General features: G+C 38.4%; 3 protein-coding genes across 3 annotated transcripts; all 3 read left to right on the top strand.

Moving 5' to 3' along the window:
- The first annotated feature begins 321 nt into the window (after positions 1-321).
- On the top strand, positions 322-2,289 carry LOC122006339. The gene is made up of 5 exons (XM_042561803.1): positions 322-770; positions 873-1,006; positions 1,535-1,682; positions 1,951-2,057; positions 2,145-2,289. The coding sequence occupies exons 1-5, from the start codon at positions 488-490 to the stop codon at positions 2,184-2,186; spliced, it is 714 nt and encodes a 237-aa protein (XP_042417737.1). The 5' UTR covers positions 322-487; the 3' UTR covers positions 2,187-2,289.
- A 13,226-nt stretch (positions 2,290-15,515) lies between these two features.
- LOC122004549 (putative disease resistance protein RGA3) lies at positions 15,516-21,005 on the top strand. Its single transcript, XM_042559420.1, has 5 exons — positions 15,516-15,756; positions 16,444-19,687; positions 19,808-20,016; positions 20,169-20,298; positions 20,933-21,005. Exons 1-5 carry the CDS (start codon positions 15,528-15,530, stop codon positions 21,003-21,005), a joined length of 3,885 nt encoding a protein of 1,294 aa, XP_042415354.1. The 5' UTR covers positions 15,516-15,527.
- On the top strand, positions 20,251-24,223 carry LOC122006338 (GRF-interacting factor 1-like). Its single transcript, XM_042561802.1, has 6 exons — positions 20,251-20,760; positions 20,902-20,997; positions 21,915-22,229; positions 23,164-23,240; positions 23,437-23,515; positions 23,662-24,223. Exons 3-6 carry the CDS (start codon positions 22,146-22,148, stop codon positions 24,043-24,045), a joined length of 624 nt encoding a protein of 207 aa, XP_042417736.1. The 5' UTR covers positions 20,251-20,760; positions 20,902-20,997; positions 21,915-22,145; the 3' UTR covers positions 24,046-24,223.
- Positions 24,224-24,315: the final 92 nt, after the last annotated feature.

Genomic DNA, 24,315 nt, shown 5'->3' with positions numbered 1-24,315 from the left:
GATTCAAATATCAAATTTCATGATGATAATATTTTATATGCTAACCACTACATCTATCCGAGGGGACGAGAGGACTTGAATTCGTATACTAAGAATAATTGGTGTGCGAAAATTTAACATCTTTTCCCATTTGATTTTTCAGGACATTGTAATTAATCGCAATAGTGATTGATTGAGGGCAACCTGAGAGGCTCAATGTCTACATTCATTTCAGCCATAAAATATTTGTGATGTAATACCAACAAATTTCAAAAGCAAAAAAATTGTTTTTTTTCAGTTGATAAAAAACAAACAAACAAAAAGCTGGAATACAGTTCAGTTGGCTTCTGAGCCGCTGAAGAGCCTCTTCTCTTCCTTTGCTCGCTGGCTCTCTCGCGCGGCCCTCTCCACGGCCCAAGAGGTCTGCTTCTCCTTTGTATTGGCGATTGTTGCTATTCTTCACCCGTGTATATACCATCTTCCTCACTTGGTCTATTGATCGAGAGAAATGGCTGCTCAACCGCAGTTGTTGAGGAACTCGCTAGCTTCTCTGCCATTGCTCCTCTTCCACGCTAATACGAAGGCAGAATTAGGCATAAAAATCGGATCTTTGGCCACTTATGGGCCAACCGGATGCACCAGCGGCCGGCGGCACCGACTCGTCGTCCGGTCGAGCAGCGGCTCCAGCAGCGGAAGCTTGGAGAGAGGATGGCAGGAGTGGTGGAAGCCCCCGGGGAAAGGGCTGGCTGCCGCCGGTCTCAGCCTCAGCGACGTCGTGTGGCCATCGGCAGGTGTTTTTTTGCTTGCAGTTTCATTTGTGTGGTAAAGTGAGAGAATTGTGTGCTGGTGAAGAGATGGGTCTCAATTAGGGTTGCGAATTTGGCGCTGCGCAGGTGCGTTCGCCGCGATGGCGCTTCTGGGGAGGATGGATCAGGTGGTGGCTAGCAGAGGCCTTTCGACCACGATTGCTCCTCTCGGGGCCGTGTGCGCTGTGTTGTTCACCACCCCCAATGCTCCTGGTGCCCACGTAATGTTACTGTTCCTGATCTTGTTCTCGTTCTTGGATTAAACTGGTCTGTGTTTCATATATCTATACAAGCATTTGATATAGATATTCGATGCATTGTTTGATCCATGAGAATCATGAATTGGCTTGTCACAACAGAAAAATGTGTGATTTGCATCATCTAGTTCAACAATTAGTGGCAAACTTAGATATATTGGTTCATAGCAGACAGTACAACTTCTTTGCAAATTCTGAATTGATCAAAAAGGGTTAATGTTTGCATCAGCTACATGGATAAAGCAAACTATTGCTCATGATGTTTATGATTTGTATAACAAACTACTGTAAAGTAAATAGAAGGAGAGGCAGTAATTTGGTCAGTTTTTACTTTTCTGAGTATATTATTGAAAGGAAGATGAACTGATAACCTGTTTCCACATAATGTTTCTTTTTTAATGTGACCATTTCTCTCATCCATTACCATGTAAATGTTCTCTGTTAGTTTTTCGAGAACGCTCATAAATGGTTATAAGATGGACTGTGGTGCAGAAGTACAATATGTTCGTTGCTCAGATTGGGTGCGCAGCCTTTGGTGTCTTAGCACTTTCAATATTTGGTCCAGGATGGTTGGCAAGAGCAGCTGCTCTTGCTGCATGTATGGCATTCATGATTACCACAGGCGCTACTCATCCTCCAGGTGCATATCCTCACTATGGTTTCTGCATTCGTCCCAGCTTTTTTTTTGGGTCATCAAACATAGAATGAACTCAGTACTGGACCATCTATCAAATTACACTTTGCTGATAATCCTGATACTGAACTATGTTCATTAACGAGCACATTTTTTCATATAAAACTTGATACGGCACGGAACCTTGATGGTCATTTGAGAACTTTAACAGTTTTTAGCGATGTTTTCCCATTCAAGTCTGATCAAATTAACTATGCTAATTGTGGAAACGCAGCTGCAAGCTTACCCATTTTGTTCATTGATGGTGCCAAATTCCATCATCTAAACTACTGGTATGCCTTGTTTCCTGGGGCATTTGGTTGCATTCTTCTCTGCTTAATTGTGAGTATGCCCCTCATCTGACATGTTGCACAGCTATCAACATTTTTCAGCTACAAGTAAACACATGCTTTGTTGTATATGATGCAGCAAGAAATGGTGAATTATTTGAAGAGAAACTGCAAGTTTTAGCAGCAGTAAACCCACCGTTAAACGATAACAACTGTGCATCTTCTTCAAATATTGTAAATGGATCCTTATCAGTGATGTTGAATAACAAAACCATTTGGTACTATGAGATGTGAAGATTGGAATGGCTCATTTGATTGTGACAAGTTTGTGATTCTTGCTTGATAAAAACCATACAAATTGTAGCATATAAAAGATACTACTCAATGAAAAGGTGAGAAAATAAGTGGACGTAAATAAGAAGGAAATTCCTTCCTTTTATTTGAATCGACTATTTGTTGACCTTTTTATCCTTTTTACTTTATTCTTTCCATTTTTTAAAAGAAACACTAGAAGATATTGCAAAGATCAACTTTTATTCAGATGATATTTATTTTCATACTCATTAAAGGGTAGGATATTTTTTATATTAATAATTCTTTTTATTACATTTAACTATCATTGTTTAATAAAAATATATTAAAATTAACACCGTATAAAAAATATATAATTAAAAAATAGATTAAAAATCTATACTTTTTTAATTTAGTCATATTCAATAAAAACATATTAAATAATTTTGGAAATTAGTGAGTTTTTTTTTAAAAAAAAAAACCTTTAATATATATGATTAGAAGGGGTAGGATTTGTTGAAATTATTTTATATGCCACACCACTATCTTGGAAATTAACAACCTTAGAAACTCACTCTACTTGACAACCACTTCTCTTAAGAAAGATACCTCTATTGGAAAAATGAATTGGTTCGTATATATTAATTTTTTCACTTTCTCATGAATAATCACAATTCTTCTTCATCCATATAAATAGAGAGACTTATAAAGTAGTAGGGAGAACTATTTCATTCTATTCCATCTTTATTTCCTCTTAGCAAGAGATAGAGAGAACAAGATATATATTGTATTCCTTAGATAGAGAGAGGGTGTGTTTGGTTAAATTTATCATGTATAATCTTAGTTATGTGATTACCAAGTATCACATAACCAAGGTTATGGAGAATAAAATATAACCAACTGTTGTTTGGTTCAACGTAGGTAATGCAACAAAAACTTATTTGTTTGAATGTTTTAATAAATAACTTATTTTAATATTTTACTATATTACCCTTAGTTACAAAACCAATCATATATTATTATTATTATTATTTAAACTCTACGCTTTTTTTATTTTTTTCTTTTTCACATTTTCTTTATTTTTATGTTTTTTTTATATTTTATTTTTTTATTTCTTTTCGTTTTTTATTTTTTTTTATTTTTTTTATTTTTAATGTTATTTTTATTTTTATTTTTTTTATATATTTTTCTATTTTTATAGTTTTATATATATATATATTTTTTATATATATTTCAAATTTTTTTTGTTTTTTATTATTTTTTACGTTTTTTATTTTTTTTACGTTTTTCTATATTTCTATTTTTACGTTTTTTATTTTTTCCCCCCATTTTTTAATTATTTTTAAATTTTTTTAATGTTTTTTTCTATTTTTTAAAATTTTTAATGTTTTTTATTTTTTAAAAAGTTTTTTATTTTATTTTTTATTTTTTCCTTTTTTATCATATTTTCTCTTATTCGAGAATATTTTGGGTAAAAAAAAATTTGTTAACTTCGGAATCAAAAAAATCCTCAGTTTTCTGAGGTTTTCTGATTCTGGGTTGCATGCCTCTTTTACTGACGTGTCGGGCATGAACATTACTCGGGAATCATCGATTATCTAAACCAAATAAGGTTTTCGTTGATAATCTTAGATGAATAACCAAGATTATCAAGGATAACCCCGAACCAAACGCACTCAGAGAATTATATTTCCATCGCAGTTGGTGAGAATTGTGAGAGATCCTCTTGAGAAAGAGAGACATACATTGTAATCCTACTTTCTTAGTGGAGATCATTTCTGGACTAGGTCCGTGGTTTTTGCTCACTCACATTGAGGAGGTTTTTCGTGTAAAACTCATGGTATTATTATTCTACTCTCTAAACTTAGATTCGCTTCCATATTGTGCCTATTTTGTATTTACAGAGGAGGCAATTTAATTTGTCAATTCCCAACATTGGTATCAGAGCAGGAAATTTTATGTGTACGAGCCAGGAAATTTTATGTGTACGAGCCAAGAGTGGTATCAGGTTAAGAGAGTTTTCCATCTTACATGACTCAAGATAGAGGGAGCTATCGCACATGATGGAGATCAGTTCAAGCTAACTACAGCTAATTATTCCTATTGGAAGTCGATGATAGACAATCATATTTACTATAAAGACTTGTACGAGCCAATCATCGATCAAATCAAATCAAAAGAAATGGCTGACAAAGATTGGGAGCTTCTAAATCGCAAAGTTGTTGCTATGATTCGGAAGAATATTGTTTGAAGCTTGTTCAAGCATGTATCAACTCATACTAATGCTTATGAGTTATGGACAAAGCTTGGATCTATGATTCAAAAGAAGACTCCTCGAAATAGAGCTTGTCTTATCATAAAATATTGTTTGAAGCTTGTTAAGCATGTATCAACTCATACTAATGCTTATGGGTTATGGACAAAGCTCGAATCTATGATTCAAAAGAAGACTCCTTGAAATAGAGTTTGTCCTATCATAAAGTGGTGAAATCGGAATACTCAAATGGTCATCATATGACCACTCATTTGAACACCTTTAAAGGTATTGTGAATCAACTGATGAAAGCTGAGATGAATATTGATGATGAACTTCAAATTCTTTTTCTTAGTTCTCTACCCGAGAGTTGGGACACATTACTTGTTGATCTTGTCAGAAAATTATGAAGATGACAAGCTGGGGATGTGACTGTTATGTTAACCAGATGTAGACTCCGCTCTGCTCCACAACACAAGAAACATCAGTGTCGAAATAGGGAAGGGGCTCCTGACGTTGACCCTCCAACACTCAAGTAAGTCATCGGAAAGAGGAAAAAGACGGAGCAACAGTTGACACAGGCGTAAATAGTAAATAACGTATACCTCCGCTAGTGTATAGACCCCCTCTTTATATATTGCCCTGATGGACGATATGCACGTTCCTCGAGGTATGAGCACGTTTTTCAATTGATCGTGGGCACATTCTTCAATTTGTCCTATGAAATGACCTGTCAGGAAAGTGTCTTTGACATCATATCTTAACAGGGCATGCATATCTCTGATAAGAAGTAGAAACTTCCGTCGTACGATCCGACTGTTAATCATGACGCGTGTCAACAGCACATCTCCCAAAAGAATATTGAGAAATATGATAATGATCTCGCTGTAACACCCACAAAATTATAAGATAAGTATATGAGTGTTAGTTGCTTTAGAGCATAAAGGTTAGAAGAATCAAAAAGAAAAAGAAATAAGAGAAATAAAAGAAGAGGTGAAGGTTTGAACCTTGAACCTCTCACAAAGGATGGAAATAAAATTATGTATGATAACCACTAGGATAATGAATAACATGTGAATGGGAAATGATGGAAATTGTAATTAAAAGTAAAGATATAATTAAGTGAGGGAACAAGAGAAAATCAAGTAACTTTCTTCCCCTTGTTTACCTCTTGGTTAAGAAAAGGAGTAGCAAAAGACAAGTTGTCTTTCTTCCTTTTTCTTCTCTATTTTCGTGGAGTTTAAGAGAACAATGAAGAGAAGAGTTAAGGGGAAGGAATGAGGACATATTCTCATTAGAAAAATACATGCATGAATTAAGGAGGAAAGGAAGCAAAGTTCATCTTTGTAACTTCCACCCACTTAGCATAAAAAGGAAAGGAACTAAAGGATTTCATTTTTTTTCCTTCTCCCTCACCCTTGCCGAAACTAGAAGCCTCCTCCCTCATTTCCACAAGCCAAGTTTAGGTTTCTCCCTAAGAGAAAACTAAACTACAAGAAGGAGCCTTCAAGGTGTACCCTTCCAAGCAAGAGAAATCAAAAGGAGTGCTAGAAGAAGAAGCTCCCTTCTTCCTCTTCACCAAGGGTACCAATTCTTTAAAGATTTACAAGTGAACACTAGGTAAGCTTCCCCTCACCTGTGGTACAATAGTTTATATAGTTTTCCATGAAGATAGATCGCTTAAAAACCTAGGACTTGCTTTATGAAAAATTCGGCCAAAACAAGAAGAAGAGCCTAAGAAATTTGTAACTAGATATGCTCATTATTTTTCTTGTGACATGTATTTTTATGTAAGAGGTTAATCTAAGGTTTCCACGCTAGAATAAATAATGAAAACTTAGATCCATAAGCCTTAGACTCTCGGCCAAGCATGAACAAGAAGACTAGATAAGTTTAAGACTCAAACTAAGCATGTTTCCTTATTCTTGTGTTATGTACCCTATGATAATGAGGTTGTTAATTTTTTTTCTCTTACTTGTATGTTGTTTGAAACTCCATTTCCATGCTCATGAATATTCGGCCATGGAAGAAGTAAAGGCCTAGGAGAGTTTTAAACCTAAAACTAAGCATGCTAAGATTTCTCCTAAGACAAGACATGAAGCTAAAATGTTATGCCATGATTGTATGTTAGTTATGAATCTTATTTCATGCTTATGAAGATTCGGTTATGATGAGATTTGAAGTCTAGGAAAGTTTAAACCAAGGCTAGGAGGCTCATGACCTTCTTGATAAATGATATGAAACTAGTTGATGTTTTTATGGTTGCTTGTTACATAGAATTTTGGTTACATGTAACTTTCGGCCACACTAAGTTTTAAAGCTAGGATGTGTAGATTTTTAACTAAGTTTACTCATGTTGTTCCTTGTTATGATGCCATGAAAATTGTGTAGGGTTTCCATGCTCTTATGCCACTAGAAACTTAGTTTCATGCTTGATAGGTTTCGGCCAATACTAGTGTAAAGGCCTAGAGAAATTTTGAAACCAACTTACATATGTTCATGATGTTTCTTGTGATAAGTACTATGAAATGTAGTTGTGATTTCCATGCTCTTATGCCACTAGAAACTTAGTTTCATGCTTGATAGGTTTCGGCCAATACTAGTGTAAAGGTCTAGAGAAATTTTGAAATCAACTTATATATGTTCATGATGTTTCTTGTGATAAGTACTATGAAATGTAGTTGTGGTTTCCATGCTCTTATGTCACTAGAAACTTAGTCCCATGCTTGATGTGTTTCGGCCACTACAAGTTTAAAGGCCTAGAGAAAATTTAGAACCCAACTTATATATACTTATGATGTCTTGTGATGTATGCTATGAAATGTAGTTGTGTTTTCCATGCTCATATGCCACTAAAAACCTAGTTCCATGATAGATATGGTTCGGCCACTACAAGTTAATGGGTCTAGGAAGTTTGAAATTTAAAACAAATGTGCTTATGTTGTTCCTCATGAAAATGTATAAGATATTGGCTTAAGGTTCAACACTTCCATGCTACTTGTAACCTAGAATGAGACATGCTAGGGTTCGGCCATGATAAGATTAGGAGCTTAAGGAACTTAGAACCCAAACTAAATATGCTTAAGTAGTTCCTTATGAAATATGATATGATATGGGTTTAGGGTTTACATGTTTGCATGTTGCTTAGAACTTGATTTCTCTTCATGAAATGTTTCGGCCATGAAAGAATTGGAAACCTAGGAGGGCTTAAAAATTTAGGTTAACATGCTTATGACCTTTCTTATGCTAGTATGTGAAGATAGCATGAGATTTTTATGTGTATGTTGTCTAGAGATCATGCCTCTACTCATGACTTTCGGCCATATGGGTTTAGTGACCTAGATATACCTCACATGCTATGAATGAATCAAGAGATGTTATTTAATGATTCCATGAATGGTTATGTATTTTTATGATAAGTGATATGCTCTTTTATGTATGCTTATGATCCATGTATGTGCTATGTGTTCAATCATGCATGCTTTAGGATATGATAAAATGATATGTTCATTATGCAAGCTTATGATTCATGCATGTACTGTGTGCCCAAATATGCATGCTTTGTGATATGATAAGTGATATGTTCATGTTGTATGCTATGATTCATGCATGTGCTGTGTGCCCAAAAAAATACATGTTTTATGATATGTCAAGAAACATGATATGCATGAAGGAATAAGAACTATGATATGTATGACATGCTATTTTACTTTATGTATGGCTTATACCAAGGGTGGGCTCCATAAGCGCCCCGGGGTCGATGGACTAAGAAACGGGCCTCGTTAGGGATGTGATTCTAAGTGCCCCTAGGTCGATGGACTAAGAAACAGGCCTAGTATGTATGCCTTGTAGGGTTCAAGACTTGCTACCTTGGACCTACATAGGACGCGACCTACATAGGATGCGCACATTTATGTATGTGGTACAAGCCGGGGCCCTAATCATGTTGAGATTATGTTTAAGTATGTATTGTATAAGTTTTCAAAAGACATGTTGCATATGTTGCATGATATATGTTAGGAGTTTACCATGCTTATACTTTATGATTATGTCATGATAGTTATGATGATGTTATGCTATGATAGGATACGTTTGATGATTATGTTATGTTATGCCATGATACTTTATGTTATGTTACGATATGCCATGATATGCTCTTGACATGATACATTTGTCTTTATGCCTTATGACTTGTGATTTTAATATGTTTTACGATTTTTGTGAGTAGGAAAGGAACTTACTGAGCCATGAGTGCTCACAGCTTACTTTCTTGTACCACAGATAAAGGCAAGGAATGGATGTACTAGGGGAGCAGCAGGAGGGGCTAGAAGGATGTGTGCGGTAGTGGACTGGCTAAAAGAAAAGACCTGCTTTTGTTTAATAAGAAATTTGCCATGTTGATGTTTTTACTTTATGACTCCATGACCTTAAGTATGTGTTGGGTATTAAGACTCAAATAAAAATTATGATAGGTATGTTATGTGGTTCTTTTATGTCTATGGTGATTTTTAAGTAAGAAAAGGTTTTCTTTTACATTCTCTAAGCAAGACTTTCGCTGTGTTAAGTATGTATGTGTCGCAAGTAACCCCCGTCGCCTTAGCAGGAGGGGCGGGGCGTTACACTCGCTGTTCGGCCAAGCAAGGTGATCGATCAACTGGAACTCCTCCGATCTGTCGGCCTTAGTTGTTCTTCCTTATGGTAATTGGGTATAACAACTTGTTATCGCCCAACCAGACTAACGCTCCAGTCGTCCCAACAATCCTCTGCTTCGTGACGAGCGCCTCATGATCTTGGACAAACTTTTGCCTGTCGGAAGCTTTACGTCTAATCGGCCACTGCCGTAGAACTCCGCTCGACCCCCTTTTGGAGGGTGAGCTTGTTGAACCCAAGAAGAATATGGAGGAAAAGATCACTACTGCGGTGGTCTTGGACGATAAGAATATATTTCTTATTAGTGAAGAAAATTATCTAAATGTTGCACTTGACAATTGCATTTGGATAATTGATTCAGGAGCATCATATCATGTTACATCTCATGGAGGATTCTTCTCAGCATATCAAAAAGGAGATTTTGGTATGGTGAAGATGGGCAACTTTGTCACAAGAAAACTTGTAGGCATTGGAGAAGTCACCTTGATGATTGAGAACGGAAACAAGCTCGTGTTGAAGGAGGTAAGCCATGTACCTGAGATGTGTCTTAATCTTTTCTCAATAGGAAAGCTAGATGATACTAGAATAATAAGCCAGTTTGGTACTAGCAAATGGAAACTCAATCAAGGAAATCTTATTGTTGCTCGTGGGAAGAAGCAAGGATCCCTCTACGTCATGCAAGGGAAGACATGCAAAGGGGAGATGAATGTTGTTCAAGATGCAAGAAAAGAATTGTCGCATCAAAGATTAGGCCATACAAGCGAGAAGGAATTAGAGATTCTCACAAAAACCCATCTTCCAAATATAAAAAGTCAGTCACTTGAATCCTGTTAGAATTGCATTGCTAATAAACAAAACATAGTATCTTTCAAAAGGATAGATGATGTCAGAAGAATCAAGTGTATCCTTGATCTTGTTTATTAGTGGCTAGTACATGAAGTGTTGTCACAATGAGGTATGAGGTTCGAATCTCGGTAAAACCGAGGTAAATACCTCCTTTATGTGCTAGTCATTATTCCAAAGGCTAGTAGCCGCCCGTGATTTACCTCCTCCGTGTTGACCTTGAGACGGGTTGGCGGGGGCGTTGGGGGGCGAGCGTATTCGCCTTTTTTGCCATAATTGTTTATTCGGATGTTTGCTCAACGTCTGAAAGATACATTGATCTGGTGATGAAGAGGGGTCCGGTCAGCAGGATGATAAATGACATGGTGAAAAATTAAAATCAAGCTGGTCAACGCCCCGTATCGTTGGTTGATCAGATGATCCACTCGCCCGACCAGCTCGAAGGACAACTGAGTTGATATCAACCCAATGATTACCAAAGCTCAGTCGCATACCGAGCTTTCGACGCTCAGAACAAGATACACGCCAAGTGGCTAGCTCGCTCGGACTCGCATTGAGGCTCAGAATCGGTCACTCTCAGATATAGCTCAGACAGTAGAGTGTTGGCCGAGTGGCCACCTCGCTCAGCCAAAGGGTTAGACCCGCCGAACGGTCATCCCGCTCGACCCACTAACAAATAAAAGGAGGATCAGCCGATATCCCCGTGGGGACTCGTGCCACCGACAGACGGCATGATTGGCGGCATGGACAGGAAGAGGATTGTACGGCGGAAGCTTCCACTGTCATGTCAGGGATATGTCCGGGGCATTGAGGTATGGTGTCAGGGATACTTTTCTGACACGTCTTTTCAGGATATGCTTTGAGGAGTGTTGCGCCTCGAGAAGCATGCATGCGCTCCTCGGGAGTTTTATATAAAGACCCCCAAGGTTCGACGGAGGTATGCATAATCTCTACTGTAGTTACAGTTATCTTGCCATTTTGCTTCCTCGTTTTTTCTACATCGTCGATGGTTGACTTGAGCGTTGGAGGATCATCGTCGGGGAACCCCTCCCCGGCTTGGCACTGACGTTGCTGTGGTTGCAGGTTTCACTGACGAGAAGTCGACCAACGATCAACAGGAGCACCACGTCTCCATCATCTATCGCCTCGACTCTCGAACAAGATTATACATTAACGGTGCTGATCAATACTTTGTCACATTCATTAATGACCACTCCAGAAAATTATGGGTATATCTATTGAAGACGAGAGACCAAGTTCTTAAAGCTTTCAAGGAGTTTCATGCATCTGTGGAATGTGAGACAGATAAAAAGTTGAAATGCTTGAGAACTGATAATGGTGGTGAGTATAGAGGCTCACTCGAGTTTTATTGTAAAACTTGGATAAGACATGAGAAGGTACCTCCCAAGACACATCAAATGAATAGTCTAGCTGAAAGCTTCAACAAAACAATTGCAGATAAGGTATGACGTATGTTGTCTCATGCAAAACTTCCTAAGTCATTTTGGAGGGAGACGGTAAAAACTACAACTAATATGATCAACTTATCTCCTTTAAGACCTTTAAAGGGTGAGATACCAGATGAAGTTTAGCATGGGAAGAAAGCTTCCTACAATCATCTAAGAATTTTTGGGTGCAAAGTTTTTGTTCACATTCAGAAAGATGAAAGAGCAAAGCTTGTTGCAAAGGCGATGGAGTGCATATACCTTGGTTCACCAACATATAGACTTGGTTTTAGACTATGGGATCCTGTTAACAAGAAAATTATTTGAAGAAGTGACATAGTTTTCTTTAAGGATCAAATCGTCAAGCAATTTGAAAAGCCAAAGTTTAACATTGCTCATGATCAGAGTCCCATTTATTCAAGAGAAATTTCTCAATCGGAGTATCAAACAGAAGAACCGGAACGTCCAAGCATGTTGATCCTGTCCGGAATCTGAGTCAGACGAAAGTCGGATGAGCTGTTGCTGGCGTTGACAGAGAGGCGATTAGGACACTCTTCTTGTATGCGCCCACAAGAACGGACCCCCCACGTGACGTTAACGGACGACGATGACTGAACCGACAGTACTTGAGCTCTGCGCACACTCAGACAAGCACACGGAACGTTAGAGGCCGGAAACTAGAGAAAAAGTCCCCGGAGCAGACCCTCCCACGCTCAAGTCAGGTACTTTTTCCCCAGAAGAACAGTGTATGAAAGAGAAAGAAAAATAGAAGACAAGTGTGAATGTGCGAGAGAGCGTACCTGCGCATGGAAGAGGACCTCCCTTTTTATATGACAGTGCGTACCTCTGGAGCCTAACTGATGTCAGGGAATATCGGGTGTCAGGACCTGTCTAGTAATGGAGGACGCGTGGCACCATTTTGTGGACTGGAAGAAGGTTCCATTCACAGATGACCGCAGACCATTGTAATATTCCTTGACATACAGCAGTTATTCTCTGACGGACGGTTACGATTCCCTGACCTTGTTATCGTATAACATCTTCTGTCCCGACCGGGTATGACTAGGGTAACTCGGGATGATCTGTCGAACACAATACCTGGCCTAAGTCTTGAGGGGTAAGAAGAGTTATGGTGAGATCACTCAAGAGCTGATCGGAAGTTGGTCTACTAAGAGAATCATACCTGGATATAACCGAGCTGTGACAACCTAACCAGTCAAAGCAGGTCAGGCCTCACCCCGATTGCACATCCTGATTCAGATATGGTATCCTGATCTGTAAGCACCCGACCAGGCATTATGTGTCTGACGACACCAAACAGTCCTACCTCTTCTTTCTCTAGCTGTTGACTACCATATCCTCCTGACTATTGGCTGCCACATTCCCTTAACTTCTAACTGTCATGTCTTCTTGACTTCTGACTGCCACATCCCCTTGACTTCTGACTGTCATATCTCCTTGACTTTTGACTGCCATATCTCCTTGACTTCCGACGACCGGGCCCTACCATTATGCACCGTATCACAAGTCTCCCCCAAGTCTAGTCGAAGGAGGCTCAGGTCTGGTTGACTAGACTCAAACCCTGGTTTCATTTATTTTGCCATTATGTCCTTAAATGCTACTCCTTATCCCTGATCCTTGATCGTGTAACCTGTTTAACTACTCAATCAACCTAGGGAGAAGGGTCATTTTAACTTCATAAGTTGCTTTTCCTTTCCTCTCTTGTTTAAAAGGAGGTCGATCACCATCCATAGAATCGTACTTTCTTTCTACTAGCGCCCTTTACCCATGGATGTGAATTCTGAGTCGGATGAACTACAGCGTCTCCATCAATAATTGGAACAGACGACTCAACTGCTTACCTAAAGTGGGACGACCTTAGCCGAGATGATACAGGATAGAGATCTTCAATCTTCTTTTCGCCGAGACATTGAGGAACTTTGGTTAGCCACTAAATCTCGGGCCCGGGCTAAAGTAGCATTGAAATAGAAAGCTTATTCAGACCTGGAGAGGCAAGCTCAATTCCTGATCTATTTGAAAGAGAAACACGCCTCTTCCATAACCCTTCTTAAAGAAGAAAATCGGCTCAAAGAGGAAATCATTGCTTAGCAACATCGCATTATTCAGTCCACCAAGGTCGAGCTGATTCAGGCTCGAGTTTATCTGGAGCATGTGGGTCAGGCCAGATGCTATTGCCCGAGGTGCTGACCGGCTGCTGATACTAGAAGAGAACTCTGATCACTTAGATGTCTTAAATGTAAAAAAATGATCCTTTGAAGAGTGTGTCCTGTATTTTATCAAATAAATGTAAATATGGTTGAGTGTCAATCTTTGTTTATGTTTCTTTTTTCCTTGCCTCCCTGGCACTTCCTTTACTTTATGCAGACCCTGAGTAGGATTAGTGAAGGCTTTGCTTGTTGATAACCCGCCTAGGAATAAGAGTGTAGAAAACTGACCCATGAGTTATTGAGTATGAGAGTATGCTTGCTTATGCCTCGCTCTGGGATAAGAGTCTAGAATATCGACCCGGAGGTCATTGGGCGTGAAAGCATGCTCACTTATAACTCACGCTGGGGCGAGAGTCTGGAGTCGTGAGAGCATGCTCACTTATAACTCGCACTGAGGCGAGAGTCTGGAATCCCGACTGAGAGGTCGTTGAGCATGAGAGCATGCTCACTTATAACTTGCACTGGGGCAAGAGTCTGGAATCTCGACCGAGAGGTCATTGGTCGTGAGAGAAAGCTACGAAAGTCTGGAAGCGTGAGAGCATACTCACTTATAACTTGCGCTGGGATGAGAGTATGCTCACTTAAGGGAATTCTTTAACCGGACTTCCTGACAACTACTTTCACTTGGTATCATTTGATACTAATAAGAATAACACTCTGTCACGATCGTTGCGGGATAATGTTGTTATTAAATTCAACTTCCTACATACGCATAAAGATAGAGGATGGGTAATAGGTAATTTTCAATATATTGATTAACATCACGACGAAACAGAACTCCTAAAACACTCTTTGCAACCAATTTTCCTCAACCAATTATACTTTCTTACTTTTTTTTCTTCTCTTACTTCTCCCTACTTTACTTCTCTCTACTTAAAGTGCACAAATTCTCAAATTTAGATCGTTTAGCTAATTCATTATGATTGATCTCTAGTGTTTATATCCAATCTCCATGAGTTCAATATCTTTTATTACTTGATGATAACTATATACTTATGGATTGTACACATCAACATCAATCTCTATAAATAGAGAGACTTGTAAAGTAGTGATGAGAGATATCTTATGCTATTCCATCTTTATTTCCTCTTAGTAAGAGATAGAGAGTTAGAGACATATATTGTATTCCTCTTTGAGATAGAGAGGGAGTTATACTTCCACCACAAGAATAAGAAACATGCTTGTAATCGTACTTTCTTAGTAAGATCATTAGACTTGGTCCCGTGATTTTTCCTCACATTGAGGTGATTTTTCATGTCAAACTGTTGGTGTTATTATTTTACTCTCTAAACTTATATTCGTTTCTACATTGTGCCCATTTTGTGTTTACAGATGACGGAATTTAATCGGTTAATTTCTAGCAGAATGCTACTAGACCCGACTTCATCCCTAATTATCTGAATAATCGAATACTCATATATAAGGTGTAAAGAAATCTCTTCCTACAAAATTTCATTCGGATCAAATATCACATCCTCCATCAAATTGAAAGAGAATTGTCCTCCATGCTCAATGCTCGGGAGATCATCCTTTTTCTTTTAAAATAAACGTGCATGCCTTAAAACCTATTTTGCATCATTTTTTATATTTAAAAAATCATTAAAAGGGTTCTTGAAATTTATCAGATTTTTACCTAACCTTTTTTTTTTTTTTTTTTTTTTTTGCAATATATATATATATATATAGATTCATTTCATTTTTTTTTTTAATGTAAACTGTAAAATGTGAAATGAAATTTTCTCTGAAATTAATCCGACGAGTTGGTTGGTCTGATGGTCTCTCTCTTGTGATCGTCCGGATTTGACATCGGAATGGAGATGCAATCGCCGCAAGAGTCAGCGGCCTCGATTGCTCTTTTCTATTCCAAGTCCATGGTTCGAGGGAGGTTGAAGTTCCTCCATCTCAAAGACGTGCATGCCTCGACAAGTTCGTTTCGCTCGCTTCCTCCATTTTCTCTTAAAGCTGGAACTTTGTCTGCCTGCAACACCCGTGCCTTCGTCAACGCCACTGACTCCTCATCTGGTCTCCGGATTCTTTTTGGTATGTTCTTGTTTTCGATTGAAATGCTTGCGTTTGTTCCATTTTAGCATAAAGTTGTTTGTTTTCCTTGATGCCTGGTACTGCGGTCATGACTTGTAGAATCTTTTCTGTATAGTAATGCATTTCTCTATGCACGATGATAATCTATCATCAATCTACTCCGCAAAAATTGCAGTTAGTAAAAGAAGTGGGCATGTTCAGCCTTTAACCATTGGAAGTAAGCATGAAAGTTTTTGGGTGGAAAATATTGGGAGGAGGTTTTCTTAGTTGTTGTCTTGATTTTTGCACAGTATAAACCTCTAGGAAATTTGCTTGAATCTGACGTTTTTGGTAGTATCTGATTACAATAATCTGCATCGATCGTCTCCTGAAAACACAATGACCGATTTTACAGAAAAATTAAAAATCCTTTTTCTGAATTGTTTCTTGTTACAGTAGAATCTCGTATCATCTGGAAGCCTGAGACAACCCTCATAGTAAGATTTTCAACCTCCTAGATCTCCCTCTCATTTCCTGATATTAATAAATCATATTAAGTACCATGAAAAAAGTGTGAAGAATGATAACAGGAGCTTGAATATGCTTAGTTGTAATCAATAAAACAGAACAATCATGCTCAGTATTCTGGATATGATTTTATTGTTTTTTCGTTTCTCTTATAAAACTAGTATTTGCATTTTACTTTAGGTGCGAGAACTTTAGGTGCGAAATTTGGAGAGTCACTGGAAGATCAGATCATGGCCATGATTTTAACTGCTTTCATTCCTCAAGTCATTCAAGTGTTAGATGGAATCACCAAACAAGAGGAAATTTTACTCTTGGGCGTGGCTGATGAGGTTAAAGGTCTGGTAAGGAGGCTAGAGGAGCTAAGGAACATTCTCCAGGATGCTGAACGCAGGAGCTATAATGAAAAGGAGATACAATGGTGGTTAACCAAGCTACGAGATATTATATATGACATAGATGATATGATTGATCAATGCAAAATTGAGGGGGAGAGTCACAAGAGATTGTTGGAGCAGCAAGCTCAATCATTTAGGTTGCGCATTAGCACTAAGTGTTCTGTGTCACTATTTTCTTTCTTCAATCGTTCTTTCCACCACGAGCTTGCTGAAAGAATCAAGAAGCTAAGTTCTAGGCTAGATCAAGTAACTAAAGAGGCTTCAAAGTTCCAATTAATATCATCCATCCATGGATATGAAGTTAGCCTGACAAACAAATGTATTGTTAGAGCAATGGATCCTGAAAGTGTAGAATTTAAGTTCAAGAAGAATGCAGAATCTATGTTTAAGCTACTGACTATGGAGGAGCGGATGAATCTCTTGGTGATTACTGGTGTTGGAGGGATAGGAAAGACCAGGCTAGCTCAAAAGATCTATTACGATGAGAGAACAAAAGCTCACTTCCAAGTTAGAATATGGATATGTGTCACTCAGCAAACCACATTTATCGACATGCTGAAGCAGATAATCACTGGTGCAGGGCAAACCTATGGCGAAGCTCAAACAAGTGAACAACTAGAAATCGAACTGAAGAGGGTCTTAGAGCATAAGAAGTTTTTATTGGTTCTGGATGATGTTTGGAGCATACAAATTTGTAATGACTTACTGCAAAGATCATCGCAGAACATAGTTTCTGGTAGTAGGGTTCTGATTACTACAAGAAACGAAACTCTTGCAAGAGAACTTCCTGGAGCACATCTTCATAGAATGAAACCTCTGTCAACCAAAGAAGGATGGTCAATGCTCCGCAAGGAGCTGTATCAGGAAGATCATGTTCAGGAGCTGAATATCATCGGTATCAAGATTGTGAGGAAATGCAAAGGTTTTCCTCTAGCTATCCGCGTAATTGCAGGAGTCCTTAGAACCAGAGGGTGGAGCTCTGAAGAATGGGAGAAGGTTTTCCTTGATCCAGCATGGTCATCATTTGATCTTCCAAATGATGTTACAAGAGCTCTATATTTGGCCTACAAGGACCTACCAGCTAATTTAAGACAATGTCTTGTCTATTGCTCCTTATTTCCAGAGGATCATTTGTTTGATCAACAATCCATCACCAAGTATTGGATAGCTGAGAGACTGGTAGAAGAAAAAGAAAGATCAACAATTGAAGACACAGCTGAAGGCTATTATAAAGAGTTGATTTGGAGGAACCTCTTGGAACGAGATTTTGGTCAGCAAGATGCTCATAAGATGCATGGGCTTCTTCGCTTTCTTGCTCATTTTTTGGCAGGAGAGGAGAACTTGTTTGGAAATCTTGATCTAATGGATGCAACCTCAACAAAGCCTCGACGCCTATCAATTGTGGCTAAGGGGCTTATGGCAATCCCAACAGAACTAAAAGAGCAAAATTCTTTGAGAACATTGTTGCTTTTTAGGAATCCTTTATCAGGGAAAATTCTTGATGATTTTCTTCAAGGACTAAACCACCTGCGTGTCTTAGATATTCATGGCACCGATGTTGATAGCTTACCAGATTGCATTGGAGATCTTATACATTTGAGGCACCTAAATGTTTCTTCTACAAGATTAAAACAGCTCCCTGACAGTATAGAACGACTCATAAATTTACAGTTCTTGTCTGTACGAGGTTGTGAATCAATGACAGCGCTGCCTCAATATCTGGTGAAGTTGCAAAGCTTAAGGAGTTTGGATCTTGTAGGTACTCAGGTCAATTGGTTGCCTGTTGGTGTTGGTAAACTTGAAAATCTTAGCTCACTTTTAGGATTTCTTGTGGATTCTGGCAGTGAAGGTATTTTGATGTCTACACTAGATGATCTGGGACCTCTGACAATGCTCAAGTATCTTCTGTTACAGAAATTGGAGAGAGTATGCAATGGTGCAGAATCAGCTAGAGCAAACTTGAGAAGAAAGAAGTATCTCAAGAACTTAAGCATGCATTGGTCACTTAATATTGCAGATGCTCAACTACTTGAAGTGGACAAATTCGAGGAGGTGCTCGAGGCGCTATGCCCTTCATCAAGCCTGGAAGAGCTTGAAATTATGGGATACCCTGGTCTTAATCTTCCCAGTTGGATTTCCACAGTGAAAAAACTTACTAAATTGGTTCTTCACAGGTGTTCATCAATCCAACAACTTCCACAACTAGGCCACCTTCCACACTTGAGTTCTCTTTATATATCAGCTGCCACCGCTGTCACTAAAATTGGCACAGAATTCTTTGGCTTGGATGCATGGCCTCCATTCCCAAAGCTCAATACTTTGGTCATGGAGGATATGATCAACTGGGAAGATTGGCAATGGCAGTTTGAAGATGGTGAAGCTTTACCCTGTCTAAGAGAACTGCAGCTTGTCAACTGCTATAAGTTACCATCTCTTCCTGATGGCCTGCAGCATGCCACAGCCTTAACTGTTTTGGCGATGGATGGTGCTAATCGACTTATGAAGATCGAGAACCTTTCTACCATCAGAAAATTGTCAGTGTCTAGCAGCTTCAATCTTGTTGAGATATCCAATCTTTCTTCACTTGAAAATCTCAAAGTCAGCAACTGCCCATCTTTGAAGAAGTTTGAACATTTGGTTCTTCTGCAACAACTAAATGTGATAGATGAATCAATGAATAACCTCCCAGAGGGCTTAGGAGAATATGCAACCAAAGATCTTCGATGGCTGGAATTGGAATGCAATGAAGGTATGTTCAAGAGTTGTCATCATGGTGGCTCAGAGTGGCATAAGTTACAGCACATTCCGGATGTACATATCCACAGCAAAGATCGATATATGTACTTCTCCTACGGCAAGTCGTTACAATATTGTGAAGAAGCAACTGGTTCGGAGTCCAATTTGGCCATTGTTCCTGTTGTTTCTAACACCCCTTTAACCAATACGTCCCCTGTGACCATTCCAAACACTGATATGGTTACAAATCAAGAACACTTTTGTTTCTCCCCTCAAAACCTTCTACTCATCCTGTATATATACTTAACTATTTATATCCTGTTTGAATCTTTTTTCTTGTCTCCAACTCACCTTTCATACCTTGGATCAAGTCTCATTTCCTTTCTGATTGATGTCATCTTCTTCCTCATAAGTTTACCTCTTTGCATTATGCGTGACACGTTTGGTTCCCTCAGCTCTGTTGTTAGTGCAGCCTATAAACTGTTTGATATGTTAGTCAATGTTGCCAATTACATGGATGCTTCCATAGGTGCAGTTGTTGAACCTGGTGTAGACTTTCTATTTTCTTCCTTTTCATTCAGCTCCATCGTTGTTCTCTCATGGCTCATTGCTTCATATGGTGGTTGGTTTCATCAATAAACTGAGCTGAAACGTGTTGTGCTCTATGTTAGTGGAAATGAACAAGAAAAAAACAAGAAAGACAGAAAAATCTACCACTGAAGTTGAAAAGGAAGTCGTAGAATTTTAACTGGTGGTAACTGGTAAAGAGCACAGATGATAAGATACAAAGGCAGTCAAGAGATAGGGAGAAAAAGGCATCAAAAGATGATGCCATGCCATTAGCTAGCATCGAGGTGAAGGCCATGGCAGTGGCACCATGCCACTGCCATACTTGCAGGCACAGGTCGCTTTCTCTCTTTCTACTTTCTGGTCCTTTGCACGAAGGAAAAAGAGAAAAATGATTCCAATCCCATCCCTTATCTGCCCCACACACCACACCATCCCATCAAAGCCAGCACACAACATGCTGCCCCAGCCCCCAGCAGAGGCCTTCCTTGTTTCACCAACAGGGAGCATCTCTTTCATTTCTCCTTTCATTTTTTTCTTTTTTTACTTTCACCAGTCTGTTCATTAGGGTGAGAAACTCGGAAGAAAGTAGAGGAGAGCAGCGGCTCCTGTGTTCACTGCCTGCAATGGTAGAAGAGGAAGAACTCCCATTGGAAAGTACATTACTGCACAGCCTTTTCAACAGTTGGACTCTGCAAGACCAGACATTGACCATTCTGTCTACAAGCATCACATTTAAGTAATTTTAAGCCTTTTGCATCAAGAGAAAACCACAACCATGCATGAATGATAGACACAGGTCAGAAAATGATAAGGGTGCTCATTATGCATTAAAAAACCGTGTTCTTTTATCGAAGTTTCAAATCTGTAAGCTGCATTAAATACTTGTAATCAATGATGATGGCTATGACTCTTCACCTCCACATTGGTTTCTTTCCAGATAATGTTACAGCTTTTTTGATACCTGATAGGCTGACAGCTCGCAGTTTGAAGGCATTTGGTGCTGACTGTCAAGTTTCCCTCCTCCATGCTGCAGGTCCGTGAAACACCATTTTCTTAAAAAAATAATAATAATAATTTCTCATTATTATTTTTTTCAGGTTCAAACATTTTATCTGTTTTAGAGCACCAAAAATGAACAACTCTGAGAGGGTGGAATACTAGACATTCATTCATGCCCATACTACACATGAAATAGTGACTGCATCTAAACCCCTGCTGATAATATTGTATAAAATTTGATAATATTTATAATAGTTATTTAGCCTTTTATTATGATAGGAAAACAAAACTATTATGTAGAATCATTCATTATTCATCCTACACCCAGTTAACTAGTGCTTAAGTCATTTCAAAGGATCGAAAATTTTTAAATTTTCATTGATACATATTCATTCCAGTTGTCATCTCTTATCCTCCTGCCATCCCTAATCCTGCTCAATCAAGAAATGCTGAAATCAAAAAACCAAGCATGCATTCATGGTTTGCTCAAACACTCTGATTCTCTGAATTCATGCATGCTAGTAATATCTACACGCCTGTTCTTTAATTTCTTCCAATGAGGATGGTTCCAGTTTGCTCGTCTCCTACTAATAAAAGAGATTGAGAAAGAAAATTACAAGTTTTGGATGTATTCTTGAACAGCAGAATATGCACAGTTACAGTACACCTGATTTCTCAAATGCACAAGTGTATTTACACCCCCCCCAGCCAAAAAAAAACAATATATATATATATACACACACACAGATCAATCTATGATTAAATTTAGACAGTAGATATATTTTTAAAAACTACAGTCAAAATATTAAGGAGAGAAAGATTTATATGGTGCCTTTTTATAAAACATTATAAGATCGTATTTTTATAAATGCTAATTAATGCTCAAAATATAATCTATTTAACTTGATGCACATAATTGAGAAACTTTATTTTTGGATTTTTGAAAAACAGTCAAGAAACTTGTACCTTGGAATTAGTATATTGCAACTTGGAGAGAAATAGAGAGAGGGAGATAAATGCCCTCTGTTGAAGCACAAAGCCGAAGGTGACCGACCACCTGCCCTTTCATTTCTTGTTCCTCTTGTCTCTTACAAGTATAACCAACAGGGGAGTGGAGAGAAGACACTCTGAGTTTTGACAGTAAAAATAAAAATAAAAACCCAAGTCTGGTTTGAGGAGATCATGCAGCAGCACCTCATGCAGATGCAGCCTATGATGGCAGCTTACGCTTCCCCGAATCAAGTCACCACTGATATCATCCAGCAGGTAATCCTTTTCCTCTTCCTCATAGTCCCTTCAATCCTCTGTCGGGATCCAGTTTTTCAAGTGTTCTCTGCAGTGCATGGTTGTTCATCAGCTTTATATTCTACCTCTTGATGGAGATTTTTGGAGTAATATTTTGTGGGTGCACCCTCATGTCCTGATTCAGCTTTTGCTTTCCTTTTTGAGAGATTTATCTGAACTTCCTTCCTCTTAACGTTTGCTTGGTTATCTTCTTTGTGATATTGAGTTTTTGACTCTTAAAAATTGTTTGGCGGCAGTATTTTTTTCTTGAAATTCTTTATTAGTTGATCAAAGTGCAATTTTTGGGTGATAAAATCGATAATATTCTCCTGCTCTTAAAATAATCTTCTTCGTAAGATAATCTTTTATCATGAATTGATTAAAATGCAAGTATTTTGTTGATATGGGTGAAAAAATAGCTAATCTTCTCTTTGTTCTAATCTTCTTCGTAAAGTGATCTTTTTTGGTGTGAGTTATATAAAATGCATCTTTTTTTTTGTTGCTAATGGATGAAAATATAGCTAACCTTCTCTTGTTCTAATCTTCTTCCTAATCTTTTCTTTGCAACTTGATTAAACTGCAATTTTTTCTTCTTGTTTTTTTTTTCAGTTTTGCTGGTACCAAAAGGCCCTAGGCTTTTGATTTTGCATACCCAAAATATTTCATAATATTCTCATAACGTAGAACACAGGAGGAAGATAATAATACTGTCTTATTCTAAGAATCCTAAAGCTGCTATGATTTATGTTCAGCATGAAGATCTGGTCTGGCGGATATTTCAGATCATCTATTTCTTCTGAAACTATGTCGAGGAAGTTTCTTTGCCAATTTAATGCTATATATGGTCTTGTTGGCTATATCGGTTATACAACGCAACATCTAAATATATTTTGATATTTGTTTCTTGATACTTCAGTATCTGGATGAGAACAAGCAGTTGATTCTGGCCATTCTGGACAACCAAAATGCAGGGAAAGCTGAAGAATGTGCTGAGTAAGTCCATTTTTTTTCACGAACTGTTCAGGTTATTTTTCATAAGAGCTTTTATCCTTTATCCTGATGTGTATTTATCAGAAAGATAATTTTGTTAGATTGGTTTGCTAATACAATGAAAGTATTTAGCGAAAAGAAGATGTTATTGGAATATGACATAGAATTAAACTAGTGGATCATACATCTCATTTTGCAGAAACCAAGCAAAACTTCAAAGGAATCTCATGTACCTTGCTGCCATTGCAGATGGTCAACAAACTCCACCCCTTGCTCAGGTATTTTTAATCTCTCAATCAATCTAAAAATGCATTTTGGGATATTTTGTTAAAGATTCTAATTTCAAATCATTGTAGTTCTATACCTTAGATAGAAATGTTTGGTGATAGATGACAGTGAGCATGCCTTTTCATTGTTCTACCAGTTTCCTCCCAATCATATGATGCCATCCAGCCCGCGATACATGCCGCACCAACAGACCCAGCAGATGACTCCTCAGTCCCTTGCGGCTGCCCGAACCTCCTTGCTCTACGCACACTCGCCGATATCTTCTTTGCAGCAGCAGCAAGCAGCACTGCATAGCCAGCTAGGTGTGAGCCCCGGAGGGAACACTGGTTTCAACATCCTTCACGGTGAGGCCAGTGTTGGATTCCCCATTTTCAGCCACAGCAATTCACTGAAGCAGGAAGCTGGCAGTGCATTACCGACCGAGGGTCGCGGAGGAAACTCAGCAAGGCAGAGTGGAGACGGCACCGGCACCGTCACGGAATCTTTGTACTTGAAGGGCTCCGAAGAGGATGGCAACTAGTAATCAGTAAAAACCAAATGGATGTTCAATGATCTTTGTACTGGAAATGATGTTGTGGGTGTTTGTTTGTTTTGATGCATATTGCATATGCTGCCTCAATCTCCATTAGATTCTTCGTTGACCTTGTTAGATGTATGCTGAGTGTGTTAAAATTGATCTTTGTGATGCAGTGTGGATTTGAACAATAGTGTTTGGTTTGCCCAACCAATTTTGCCTGTTCAGCTCACTCGACTAGCTAAATTCGGCACTTGACTTGTTAGGCCTACATAA

This window comes from Zingiber officinale, chromosome 7B (genome assembly GCF_018446385.1).
Source record: "Zingiber officinale cultivar Zhangliang chromosome 7B, Zo_v1.1, whole genome shotgun sequence".
In the NCBI taxonomy this organism is placed as follows: domain Eukaryota; kingdom Viridiplantae; phylum Streptophyta; class Magnoliopsida; order Zingiberales; family Zingiberaceae; genus Zingiber; species Zingiber officinale.
This window is presented reverse-complemented; position numbering and strand designations above follow the sequence as displayed.